Below are 13,547 nucleotides of genomic sequence, written 5' to 3'. Positions count from 1 at the left end.
GAAAAGAAACACATTACAACCAATTGGCATTAAAATAAATCAATTTTATTTTTTGTGCAAAATTTCCCAAAAAAAAACGTAAGGGGTAAGCCTTATGAAATTTTCGAGATAAAAACTTTTTTTATTTTTTTGTTATTTTTTATTCTTTTCTTCGTTTAAAGCATTACTTGAGTGAAAAGAAACATATTGCAACAAATTTGCATTAACATACATCAATTTATAAATGAGGAAAATTTTACGTTTGCTCAAACAGGGTATGGAACTTGGTTTCTCGAATAACTTCCGACACGGACATCTGAGGGCATGGCCGTCCAAGAAGAAAATGTAGCCATTGGTCCCATCTATCGACCACAGGTTAAAGATTGGCGATCCGTTAGATACCGACCGAGTTATAGGCACAAGTTGGTGCAAAAATGAGCAAAATTTTACGTTTGCTCAATTAGGGTATGGAACTTGGTTCCTCGAATAACTTCCTGCACAGATATCTGAGGGCATGGCCGTCCAAGAAGAAAATGTAGCCATTGGTGCCATCTATCGACCACAGGATAAAGATTGGCGATCCGTTGGATACCGACCGAGTTATAGGCAAAATTTGGTGCAAAAATGAGGAAAATTTTACGTTTGCTCAAACAGGGTATGGAACTTGGTTTCTCGAATAACTTCCGACACGGACATCTGAGGGCATGGCCGTCCAAGAAGAAAATGTAGCCATTGGTCCCATCTATCGACCACAGGTTAAAGATTGACGATCCGTTGGATACCGACCGAGTTATAGGCAAAATTTGGTGCAAAAATGAGCAAAATTTTACATTTTCTCAAACAGGGTAAGGAACTTGGTTCCTCGCATAACTTCTGGCACAGAGATCTGAGGGCAAGAAGAAAATGTAGCCATTGGTGCCATCTATCGACCACAGGTTAAAGATTGGCGATCCGTTGGATACCGACCGAGTTATAGGCAAAAGTTGGTGCAGAAATGAGCATAATTTTACATTTTCTCAAACAGGGTAATGAACTTGGTTCCTCGAATAACTTCCGACACGGACATCTGAGGGCATGGCCGTCAAAGAAGAAAATGTAGTCATTGGTGCCATCTATCGACCACAGGTTAAAGATTGGCGATCCGTTGGATACCGACCGAGTTATAGGCAAAAGGTGGTGCAGAAATGAGCCTTATGAAATTTTCAAATTTTTATAATTTGCTTATTTTTTAATAATTTTATTTTTTTTCTGTTTAAAGCAATATTTGAATGAAAAGAAACACATTACAACCAATTGGCATTAAAATAAATCAATTTTATTTTTTGTGCAAAATTTCCCAAAAAAATCGTAAGGGGTAAGCCTTATGAAATTTTCGAGATAAAAACTTTTTTTTATTTTTTTGTTATTTTTTATTCTTTTCTTCGTTTAAAGCATTACTTGAGTGAAAAGAAACATATTGCAACAAATTTGCATTAACATACATCAATTTATAAATGAGGAAAAAAATGAGGAAAATTTTACGTTTGCTCAAACAGGGTATGGAACTTGGTTTCTCGAATAACTTCTGGCACAGACATCTGAGGGCATGGCCGTCGAAGAAGAAAATGTAGCCATTTGTGCCATCTATCGACCACAGCTTAAAGATTGGCGATCCGTTGGATACCGACCGAGTTATAGGCAAATTTTGGTGCAAAAATGAGCAAAATTTTATATTTTCTCAAACAGGGTATGGAACTTGGTTTCTCGAATAACTTCTGGCACAGGCATCTGAGGGCATGGCCGTCCAAGAAGAAAATGTAGCCATCGGTGCCATCTATCGACCACAGGTTAAAGATTGGCGATCCGTTGGATACCGACAGAGTTATAGGCAAAATTTGGTCCAAAAATGAGCAAAATTTTACATTTTCTCAAACAGGGTATGGAACTTGGTTCCTCGAATAACTTCCTGCACAGATATCTGAGGACATGGCCATCGAAGAAGAAAATGTAGCCATTGGTCCCATCTATCGACCACAGGTTAAAGATTGGCGATCCGTTGGATACCGACCGAGTTATAGGCAAAAGTTGGTCCAAAAATGAGCAAAATTTTACATTTTCTCAAACAGGGTATGGAACTTTGTTCCTCGAATAACTTCCGACACGGACATCTGAGGGCATGGCCGTCGAAGAAGAAAATGTAGTCATTGGTGCCATCTATCGACCACAGGTTAAAGATTGGCGATCCGTTGGATACCGACCGAGTTATAGGCAAAAGTTGGTGCAAAAATGAGCCTTATGAAATTTTCAAATTTTTATAATTTGCTTATTTTTTAATAATTTTATATTTTTTTTCTGTTTAAAGCAATATTTGAATGAAAAGAAACACATTACAACCAATTGGCATTAAAATAAATCAATTTTATTTTTTGTGCAAAATTTCCCAAAAAAAAACGTAAGGGGTAAGCCTTATGAAATTTTCGAGATAAAAACTTTTTTTATTTTTTTCTTATTTTTTATTCTTTTCTTCTTTAAAAGCATTATTTGAGTGAAAAGAAACATATTGCAACAAATTTGCATTAACATACATCAATTTATAAATGAGGAAAAAAATGAGGAAAATTTTACGTTTTCTCAAACAGGGTATGGAACTTGGTTTCTCGAATAACTTCTGGCACAAGCATCTGAGGGCATGGCCGTCCAAGAAGAAAATGTAGCCATTGGTCCCATCTATCGACCACAGGTTAAAGATTGGCGATCCGTTGGATACCGACCGAGTTATAGGCAAAATTTAGTCCAAAAATGAGCAAAATTTTACATTTTCTCAAACAGGGTATTGAACTTGGTTCCTCGAATAACTTCCTGTACAGGTATCTGAGGGCATGGCCGTCCAAGAAGAAAATGTAGCCATTTGTGCCATCTATCGACCACAGGTTAAAGATTGGCGATCCGTTGGATACCGACAGAGTTATAGGCAAAATTTGGTCCAAAAATGAGCAAAATTTTACATTTTCTCAAACAGGGTAAGGAACTTTGTTTCTCGAATAAATTCCTGCACAGATATCTGAGGACATGGCCATCGAAGAAGAAAATATAGCCATTTGTGCAGTCTATCGACCACAGGTTAAAGATTGGCGATCCGTTGGATACCGACCGAGTTATAAGCAAAACTTGGTCCAAAAACGAGCAAAATTTTACATTTTCTCAAACAGGGTATGGAACTTGGTTCCACGAATAACTTCCTGCACAGATATCTGAGGGCATGGCCGTCGAAGAAGAAAATGTAGCCATTTGTGCCATCTATCGACCACAGGTTAAAGATTGGCGATCCGTTGGATACCGACCGAGTTATAGGCAAAATTTAGTCCAAAAATGAGGAAAATTTTACATTTTCTCAAACAGGGTAAGGAACTTGGTTTCTCGAATAACTTCCGACACGAACATCTGAGGGCATGGCCGTCCAAGAAGAAAATGTAGCCATTGGTGCCATCTATCGACCACAGGTTAAAGATTGACGATCCGTTGGATACCGACCGAGTTATAGGCAAAAGTTGGTGCAAAAATGAGCCTTATGAAATTTTCAAATTTTTATAATTTGCTTATTTTTTATAATTTTTTATTTTTTTTCTGTTTAAAGCATTATTTGAATGAAAAGAAACACATTACAACCAATTGGCATTAAAATAAATCAATTTTATTTTTTGTGCAAAATTTCCCTAAAAAACGTAAGGGGTAAGCCTTATGAAATTTTCGAGTTGAAAACTTTTTGTTATTGTTTTGTTATTTTTTATTCTTTTCTTCTTTTAAATCATTATTTGAGTGAAAAGAAACTTATTGCAACAATTTCGCATTAAAATAAAACAAATTTTTAAATTTTGCTTAATTGATCAAAAAATGGCTAGGGGTAAGCCTTTTGAAATTTTCGAGTTGAATTTTTTTTTTGTTTTTTTTGTTATTTATTATTCTTTTCTTCTGTTAAGGCATTATTTGAGTGAAAAGAAACTTATTGCAACAATTTCGCATTAGAATAAATCAATTTATAAAATTTTGCTAAATTTCCCAAAAAAAAGCTAAGTCAAGTCGCGCTTCGAAATCAATTTGTAAAATTTTGCTAAATTTCCCAAAAAAAAAGCTAAGTCATGTCGCGCTTCGAATACCGTTTTTTCGTTGAAAATACACATATAGCGACTTTTTATATTTTTTTTATGTAGAGTTTTACATTCGATAGTAGTTGAGAAACGCTGTATTTTGTGCTTAATGGTTTACACGAGCATTGCATAACTTATGGCGTATAATGTTACGATCAGAAGTACTATGAAGTTAAGGTACAGGTTCGAACAATCTCCGACAACAAAATGAGCGAAAGAGGCTACAATAATTCTCGTCAACCATTTAAATAGTTCATACAGTTTTTCCTTTCCTGCTTGTTTAGATTAATTGTTGTTAAAGGTCTTCCAACGCATCAGCATCATCGATCAGAGTGATCGATCTTTTAAATAAGACGAGAGAATAGGAAAAAATCCAATATCTCTTTCCGCTCTTCATCTTCCCTATTGCTTATTACAAAATGTGGTAGCAAATTGTTCAAATTTTGACCAAAAAAACTTTTTCTCCCCTCTCGTGCATGTGAACTTAGTTGGCGATCGATGAACGCCGGGAGTTATGCAAACACGTGATTGTGTAATAGCATTTACACCTCCAGAAGCTTCTACTTCTCTACTAAGGATTGATCAATCCGTAGTAACCAAAACTAAATTACTACAATAATATGCAATATATTGATAAGAAACTCACTCAATTAAAAACACACACAATCTGGGTTTGGTTTTTTGGTTTAGTTTATTTTTGTCTTACTTAACAATTGCACGTTTGCTAACTATTTGCATGAATTAACGTTTAATAAACACTGTTCTTTCTCTCGTATTCTCTTCTTCATTCGCTTTTTTTTGTTGCATCTCTGACGGGATTACAGCTGTTTCAGCCCCGATTGTTTTCATGTCCTCAAACACAACTTTCTCCTTGCCATTCCTATCATTCACCATCTTTGAGAGCGATAATGACGACGATTGTCAGTAGCAGTTAATATTAATGACTATTTTACAAACAACCTTTCCTCCTTTTGCACACACACGCACACTCATAACCGGTGGGAGGGGATCGGGAATCGGGGGTTGCTTGTGTTGCTCTCTGCCGTTTGTTGCGTTTGTTGTTACGGTTGTTCGATTTCGTAGTCGTGAGAGTAGCAAACAATAGGATGCTTCGGGGATCGGTTGCTTCGTATTGTTTGGCAATATGTTTTTTTTTTTTTGGTTAACAGAATCGGAGATCAGAAAATACATAAGACACACACACACACGATTTTATTTCTCTTCACATTGGATGCGTAGTTGTGTTTTTTCTTCTTCTTTTGGTTTTCCACGAGTTTTCGCACACGGTTTTACTATGCTTTTTCCTTCTGCCTTTTTTTACTATGTTTCCCAAGATTTCACTATCAAGGACTCGTTTCCTTCATTCTCGAACGGCACATTTTACAGCCTGTGTCTCTTCTTCTTTGTGTTTTTTTTGGTTTACTTTTCTTTATCTTTATTTAAATTTTCCTTTCTTACACACTTACTATCTGTCTCTTTCTCTTTCTGATGCTTTTTCTTCTTCTTCTTTTGTTACTTAACAAGTACACGTCTCTCAACCTAATGCTTATTCCCAGGTCTTAATGACTTCGTTGGCTGTTTTTTTTATAAGGTTTGTTGAAGGAAAATGGTGAAGTTTAGTCGTTGTTTTTTTTTGGGGTTTTCCACGATGTACAGATACGATTATATAATTCGTTTTGGCACAAGTTCAGGATCACAGGTAAACACATGGTGGTGTCGATGGTTGGCAAGTCGTAACGAAGAGGAGAACGGTGAACGGAGTTGGACAACGAATGGTCAACAAGGAATTCATTACCAAAAGAGGAAAGAGAAAGAAGAAAAAAAGAGAACGAAAAACATTATAGAAATCCGAATGACAAAATTAAGTGTAATTTTTTGAAAATACTGGTAATAAAAACAAGATATAGAAATAAAATTTCGAAACAAAAACGAAAGCAAATGTTTATAAAAATTTTGAAGCAATTTGTAAAACGTAACAAGAACAAGATAAGATAAAAGATAAAGCTCTTGAAAAACAATGGGATAGTTTAAGGGGGGGGGTGGTTGACATTTTTACTAAAGCCAATCGGTTAATAGTATCCATTACGTTGGATGTAAGGCAGTGTGTGTACGTAACGTTCCTTCATGGAACAACGAACACAAATCATGGAAGTACGGACAGAAGCACTTAAAAGTGAATAATTTCAAAGGGAATCTTTCAAGCGAAGTAAACATCTATAGTAACAAAAAGCATTATAAAAAATAGAAACTTTGGAAAGCATAAACAAGAAGCTCTTAATATGTAAGAAACATGGTAAAAAAGAGGATAAAGGCTAGCCAAATGTGTATAAAATTCGTTTGTTTTGTAAGTTACTGAAGTCTGGAACTTTTCCGATGAACAATTGGGTGGTTGGAAAGGACTCCAACGCCATTTACGCACCCCCATTCTTCCCTCTTTGCTTACCCACATACATACAAACGCACGTACTGTGTTGTCTTTGTCGCGTAATTGGATGGCGCACATTGGTTGATACGCACACATACACACAGGTGATGGTGGCGGGTAGGTTGTGTTGAAGCTGATCGCGCAGGGTAGGTGGTGGTGGTGATGGTATTGATGATTTGGAAGTTGGTAGGACACGTACACAAAACACAGCAGCAGGGTAGACGTCGCGGAATCGGAAGATGGCGATGAAAGAGGGGAGGGGGGGGGGGAGGTATCAATCGGGCGAGAGATAAAGCAATCACAAAGTACACAAATACACACACGCTGTTGTGGGGCTGGTGACCAAACACGGTTTGCCGGGAGGGAAGCTTTTAAAGCCTTTTTTGTTTGCTTAAGTTGTGTGGCCGCCGACGATAAAGCTGAATGATGATCACAGGATAACAGATTTGAGGGAAGAGAGCGCAAAAAAAAGGAAACCGGACACCAGTTGTCCTTTGCCAGTGGGTTGTTGCTGTTTTGGTTTGTTCTCCAACATAATACGGCCACCGGGTGTATATATCCGGGTGGTAGAACAGAGATCTAGATTATCGCATGGTTATGGTAAGAACAGCACCGTCACCAGGACTTGCTTCCACCAGGGACCACACATTCATATCTGGAGAGAATGCGCGTGCACTGAAGTACATCCTTGCTCGGTGTGTGCGTGTGTGTTAGTATCTCTCCTGAATGCTGCTTCTTTTCTGTCACTTTTCCCCCACCCGGGAGGAAACGATCGGGATGCTGCAAAGCGGTAGGAAGTCTCACACGGAAGAGTTCGATGATGTACGGAAGAGTGGTATAAGGGGCACACGTCTTCTTCTCCATCGTTCTGCGGATTATTGTGGCATCTCTCACATCTCTCTCACACACACAAGTGCGCGCGCGCGTAATCAAGCTTGATCTCGCCTTAATCTCGTTTCGCACAAGGATCGAAGCAAATAATGTGGGAGCTTGGCGGTGTTGTGAGTTGGGGTATGACAAATTCGGGAGGACAAACACTTTAGCAGAACACAACCGACTGGTCAACGGGTTCCGGAAGTTTTCTTTTTCGTTTCTCTAATCGGCAAAGGAAAGCTTAAGCTTCTGTTTTAAGCGATGTACTGGATGTGTGTAGATGAAGAAGATGGGTAGGCTGTGGTCGATGATGACACCGGTCGTGGCGGTGTTCTACACACATACGCACACGCGCCATTTTTTTGTTTTACTATTGGAGTTGTTGGAGTTTGTGGGATTGCTTTTGGGTGTGGTTTTGTTTAACAAAATTTCTAATGGAAATCAGGATTGACTGTAGGAGGGCAGAGAAGAAGAGAAACGAAATTATCACTATTAACATTGGCTTTACCATACCGAATACCGGTATACAACACTAACAATACTAGTAGAACTAGTACCAGCTACAAAAATCATTCTATCTATTCTACGGTTCTACTACTACTATGCGTAAAACATTGTTTTGATTTAGAACAATCTACTCCAATTTCGTTATATACAAACTTTGTACAAAAATTTAATCTTTAAATAAAATCAGTCTACTTATATTCACAGCTGGTCGGGGCTGATACGGTACTAACAGGCTAAACATCACCAAGAAACATTATCTACCGATCGCAAAAAGGATCATTCCGCTCACGTGCATGCTGTGTACGAAGTGTAAATGATGAAGAAAGATGATCGTAACTGCACGGATGTGGTAGAGTAGTATCCATCTTCCATTTTGTTTTCGAGATCGAGATGCAGTGTTCACATTCGCGTCGCTTTATGGGGTAATCACTCACACACAAACATGTTCGAATCCATGCAGAGCATTTCGGTTCCTTTATGGTATAGACCCTCGTCATAACCGGATAACACGGCGACAGGGCCATATAGCTGCTGCTTGCATCACACTCGATTTCATTAACTCACTTACGCACTTGGTGAAAAAGCTTTCAAATAATAACACACACACACACACACAAACACTCTGCACTTGCACATGATAAGAGAGAAAGATAGGAATAGGGACAGCATCCGCACGGTTTTAAGGTGACAAGGTGAGTTTTTTTGTTGTTGTTGTTTGGGTTGGCGACTGGGATTGATAACCAGCTTAAAGCGCGCACCCGTGTAAGAGGATAGGAAGTTTAAAGGGAAAATATAATAGTGATGATATTTCTCAAGATCTTCTAAGTGACGTGCTGCCTGGTTGAAGATCGGATGCAGCTTCATGTGGAGCAGCACACCTGTGTGTAATGTTTCAAGGTACGGCTTTGATTTGCTTCACACACAGACGTGACGCGAGTAAAGTGAAGTTAGTAGTAAGGGATGGAATTAGGGGAATAGAACACACGCAATGTTTGTTAGTCGTAAGTCGCAAGTTTTCGGTATGTTTAAAATGTATTTTTTTTTATTTTGTTTTGTTTTATTCTTACTGTTTGCTTTTCATCAACGCTCATCAACGAACTTAACTTGTTTTTTTGCCCTTTTTTGTGTTGTTAAGATCGCATATGGGGTTTTTGTATTACCTTTTTTTTTCTTTGAATTTCCCATTGTTTTTCCCATGCTTTCTCATATTACTCCACTTCTCTGGTTACTCCTTTCAATACTCATTACCATTTCGCTGTTTGGGATGTTTACTTCAACGATTATTACGCTGCTTGAAATCAATCCAACTTTTTCACTAGAGTTTTGACTTGTTTTGTTTTTTTTTCTTCTTCTGAGGTTCATACTATAGTTTGCTGAAAGAAGACATCATTTAACGAAGGGATCCCGCCCACACATCATCACTGCTCTAGCGGTTCCCTCCTTTATGCTACTTATGTGTTCCTCCTAATGTTCAGTATTTGAACAAGGAATTTTCTAGGGGAAAAAAAGTTTACTACTAATTTTCCCTAAGATTCCTATCCTCCTTTTTAGTGGTTGCTGAGAGGGGGGGGATTGTTTTAACTTTATTTCTCCCGAGTTTTCCTCCGTCTAACCTACGTTTAATGATTTAATATTTATGCTTCATGTTTCATTTTAATCTTCTTGCATGATTTTAACAACTGCGGGGTGTTACTTTGATTTGTTGGGGATGGAAAACAACAATTCATCTCACGCAACTCCAACAAGTGCTTGGAATCGCACCGTTGTTTATATTTTGTTTAAGAAGAAGGATGTTGGTGTGGCCATTCCTACACATCCTTGCTTTCTTCAATATGCCACAGCTTTGTCTACAATGTTGGTAGAAGTTTCTTTTCTTTCTGTTTTTTAATTTCTTATTATAAATAAAATAAGAAAAAACTTTCCAAAAGAGGTTCGACAATAATCGATCCCATTTCTTCTACATTCACACACAATAATCGTCTTCGTATCGACGAGTAGTAGAAGGGTTAAAAATAGACATGCAAAATTGTGTATTGAAACTTTGAAAGAATAGTACAAGAATGTATCCCAAAAATAAAAAAAAACAGAAGCAGCACTAAACACAGGCACGGCATAACAATAAAGTGTTGCCACTGCAAAACAAAATGAAGCACAACATCTCCACCTGTGCGCCAGGAACTCTCTACCCCGCTTGATACTACACTGATTCGGGGATGTAGGGGAAAAGAGGGAAGGAGGCTGTCATTAAGGGTTGCGGAAGAGATGAGAAAATCCTATCTACGAACAATTTTCTTTTAAAGCAATTCTATGTGTTTTAGCATTCGCATGGATGGAATAACGGTGCAAAACGATGCTCTCAATGTTATGTGCTTTTCCCTTCTTATTCTCCCACCCATTCTCTTTTCATTACCCCCTTATGTCTAGGCACACATCATCATCATCAACTATTTAGTCTCATTTGATTTCCCCCCAAAAAGGCGGAAGCGCATAGTCGCCACCATCCTTAAAGAGGTAAAGGGAGTGACATAACAACCCCAAAACAAAACGAAAAAAGAGAAACGATCCTCTTCTTACAATGAAAACATAAATATTTTGAAGCCAGTCGTTGTAAAAGGTAAAAGGCTTTCGCGCTTTTTCTTAAGTGCGAAAGATATTGCTAAAGGATATAATAATAAGTTGCTTTTCTTCCCCCATCGTGGGCGCCATTGTGTTGTCATCGTTTTTTTTTTCATCAATTAAATCATCGATTCGTTTCTTCTTGTTTCCTCTTCCATATTTCTTCGTAAAACTGCTACTTATCGTTCTCTCCTTCGTCGTTCTCTCTTTCTTATTTCCACATTTTTTTCCGAACATAATTCGCAAAACAGATTCGCTAGAATTGATGCTTAATGCTCTCCCAAATAGCTTAATTGTGGACTTATGCAACTTATGTACGATTGTTACTTCTTCTAAACCGTATGCGCTTGTAGTAAATCATACCTTTCTGTTTAACACACACTCTCACACGCACACAAACACACACACACACACGGTCACGTAGCAAAACCCTTCCGTAACGTTTGTGTGGGTGTGTAGTATGTTCCCGAATTTAAATAAGTTAAGTAATTCACGCACAAAAACTTAAGTTCCAAAAAAGGGTTAGAAAAGTTCGTGTGTGTGTATATGTGTGTATGTGTGCATGTGGGAGTGCGAGAGATAGGCGTATTGCGATAGAGGAAATCTCTGAAGAAGCGTGTGTCATTCATGTCGGACGTGCCGGGCATTTTATAAACTAGAAGAGGCATTTTTCGGTTAGATTCAAGGATGAAGGAAGAACTGTGCCGCACTGACTTGTTTTTTGTGTAATGCTTTCGCTAGAATGGATTGAATGGAAGCTGCTTGGGAGGTTAGTTTGGTGAAACGGTGTCTCTTCTCAACATATTCTACTACTGTCTTCCTGTGTAATGGATGCTGTTTCATACTATTTAAAGCTTCATCCCCCAGAGCAAAGTGGGGGCGAGGCGTTTATGTTCATAAAGCGTAAACAAAATATAAGCCAAACGATAAAATCAAACAAGTAAGGTAAATATAACTGTCTCGGAATTCAGAACTAAAACGCGTAAAAAAAAGTAATAAAAGAACAAAAACACACAGGAAAAGAAAACACTCTCTTTAAGCGCACCAATTTCTTCGTTGTATGGTGTGAAACAACACATGTTTTGAACCGTTAAAAAAAAAAAAAGATTTACAAAATTACTTCTTTACACTCGGCGCCGCATTACGGTTAATATGTCGAGAAAAACTTTGGACGATTAAGAGGGGATTGAGAGGTCGGTTGAATGGTTTTTGTAAGGTGGTAAGCTTAGGCAAAAAACTTCTGTGAACGTACATATCACGTACCGGATCGGCATGCTCCGGAAGAGCAAGAGTGGGTTGAGTTCTTTAATTTAACAAGTAGAAGTGTTGTTTGGTAGCTTTTTAAAAAAAAAGTAAGTAGTAATTAATAGTAAAACAGCGCAACTGCTCACTCATTCCTGCTGTTATGCACATACGGTGGCGTCTTGCACGCCCTTTTGTAGTATGTGGCGGCTCGATGGTAAATGTTGGATGCTGCGCGGTCTATCATCATCCATAAGCCTTAAATAACACACACAATAGTACGCAAGTGTTGATAGTTCTTATATGGGGTCCATCATACTGCTGAGATTTAAAAAAAAAGAAGCTGCTAAATCTATACCATTTTAGTTCCTGTCTGATTTGTTTGTTTTTTCTTTTCTCCTCTGTTTAGCAAGCTTTGTAAAATCAAACAACTTTCGCGCTGCTGGTAAGCATTCATTCCTGCTGACTGTTTTTTTGTGTGTACCTTGCGAAGATGAAAGTGTAGGGGATGTAACGAAAGGACCTTCTTTGTGGTAGAAAATACGGATGCAGTAAATGGTTGAAATCCACATATAATGGGATTACAAATTTGAAGAGATGAAACAATGGAACTACAAGTTCCCACCAATAATTCAATCATAAACAATATCTCAACTACTATCCTCTATCCTTCGAACTAGCTCCTGGGTTCAATCCACGATATGCAAAAACATTAACATACACATGCATATCAGCTGCGCACACATCAAAGGCCGCTCACAGCATACACTGACTTTCTGGTTTTGCCTCGCCCGATTTATATCCTAAAAATGCCCACTGTTTGCGTTTCATCGCCGGTACCATCACCGAGGGATGACATCCGAAACACAGTACAGGCACACACTAACACACACACATTAAAAATAATCTCGCACGGCTCTCTGTGGGTGCGCGCATACGATTTTACACGGTCAACGTTTTTTTTCTCTTTATCTAAACTTTACAGAAAACGGTATTCGCTAAATAGTTCAAATATATATATGCCCGAGCGCCGCACGCAAAAGGTGCGCATCAAGCATTAAAAAAAAGATAGATAGAAGTAGTTTGCTAAGTAATGATTATAGTAACGATTAAAAAACAGACAGGGGGGAAAAAACTCTCGATTACTCGCGATAAACATCAAAAACTGACAATAGGGGGACAGGGAGAGCTGCCCGTCACACCGCCTCATACACCGGAACGATGCCCTTCCAAGGATGAATGATTCTTTTGTCTTATCTCTCTCGTATTTGTTTTGTTTAACCTTTTGTTTTACTATTTGCTATCCCTTACTGCTTGCCATATATGTTGTGTACACACATGCGAAAGGTACACCGTGGATCATTGTCCACGTTTTCGCTTCCCTAAAGTATTCATTGGTGCAGGAAGTTGATTAATGAAAATTACTGTAAGAGGACATTTTTTTCCTTCGTATGATGAGCAAACCGATCTACGTAATCGAGGGATAGTGGATCCGCATATTACTAATTTTTGTTTTTTTTAATATATCCGTACTTTCGATTGAGAGTGTATGAATGTTGGATGTTTTGTGTGTATCTTTTGTTTTGTCGTATATTATATGCGTGCTATATGAAAGTGTGACGGGGTACTCTGTGACGGCCGACTGTCGGCGACACTTTCACCGAACTGCTTCCTTCCGTGTATTGTGATCGTGTCTACTTGCTTCCCTTTTGTCCTAGTAGTAGCAAACGCTTGTACGCTAGCAGTAGTGGTAGAAGTTATGGTAGCAATCGCAGATATTC

The 13,547-nt window shown here is 38.3% G+C and overlaps 1 protein-coding gene and 1 long non-coding RNA gene across 8 annotated transcripts in view; one reads left to right on the top strand and one right to left on the bottom strand.

Annotated features, from left to right (window-relative positions):
• Nucleotides 1-239: 239 nt before the first annotated feature.
• On the top strand, nt 240-3,672 carry LOC125767931 (uncharacterized). Of its 2 annotated transcripts, none has more exons than XR_007418834.1 (3): nt 240-354; nt 915-1,152; nt 3,507-3,672. It is a non-coding gene; the product is annotated as an uncharacterized LOC125767931 (long non-coding RNA). The 2 variants fall into 2 exon arrangements; XR_007418833.1 differs by lacking the exon at nt 240-354 and adding an exon at nt 393-734.
• Nucleotides 3,673-4,775: 1,103 nt separating this feature from the next.
• The window catches only part of LOC125767871 (calcium-transporting ATPase sarcoplasmic/endoplasmic reticulum type), a 32,454-nt gene continuing 23,682 nt past the window's right edge, over nt 4,776-13,547 (bottom strand). For 3 of the 6 annotated variants that reach the window (XM_049434819.1, XM_049434820.1, XM_049434821.1), the window contains exon 9: nt 8,922-13,547. This exon is cut by the window's right edge and continues 217 nt beyond it. Coding sequence is in view for 3 of the 6 variants with exons in the window: in XM_049434822.1 (XP_049290779.1) it covers nt 5,650-5,678 (29 nt within the window). In the remaining 3 variants the exon portion in view is untranslated. Of the gene's footprint in view, nt 5,679-6,546; nt 7,853-8,921 lie in introns of those variants that run through there. The other 3 variants (XM_049434823.1, XM_049434825.1, XM_049434822.1) reach the window with 3 other exon arrangements.

The sequence above is a fragment of the Anopheles funestus genome, chromosome 3RL (genome assembly GCF_943734845.2).
Source record: "Anopheles funestus chromosome 3RL, idAnoFuneDA-416_04, whole genome shotgun sequence".
Taxonomy (NCBI): domain Eukaryota; kingdom Metazoa; phylum Arthropoda; class Insecta; order Diptera; family Culicidae; genus Anopheles; species Anopheles funestus.
Note: the sequence above shows the minus strand (reverse complement) of the source record. Positions and strands in the feature narration are given on the sequence as shown.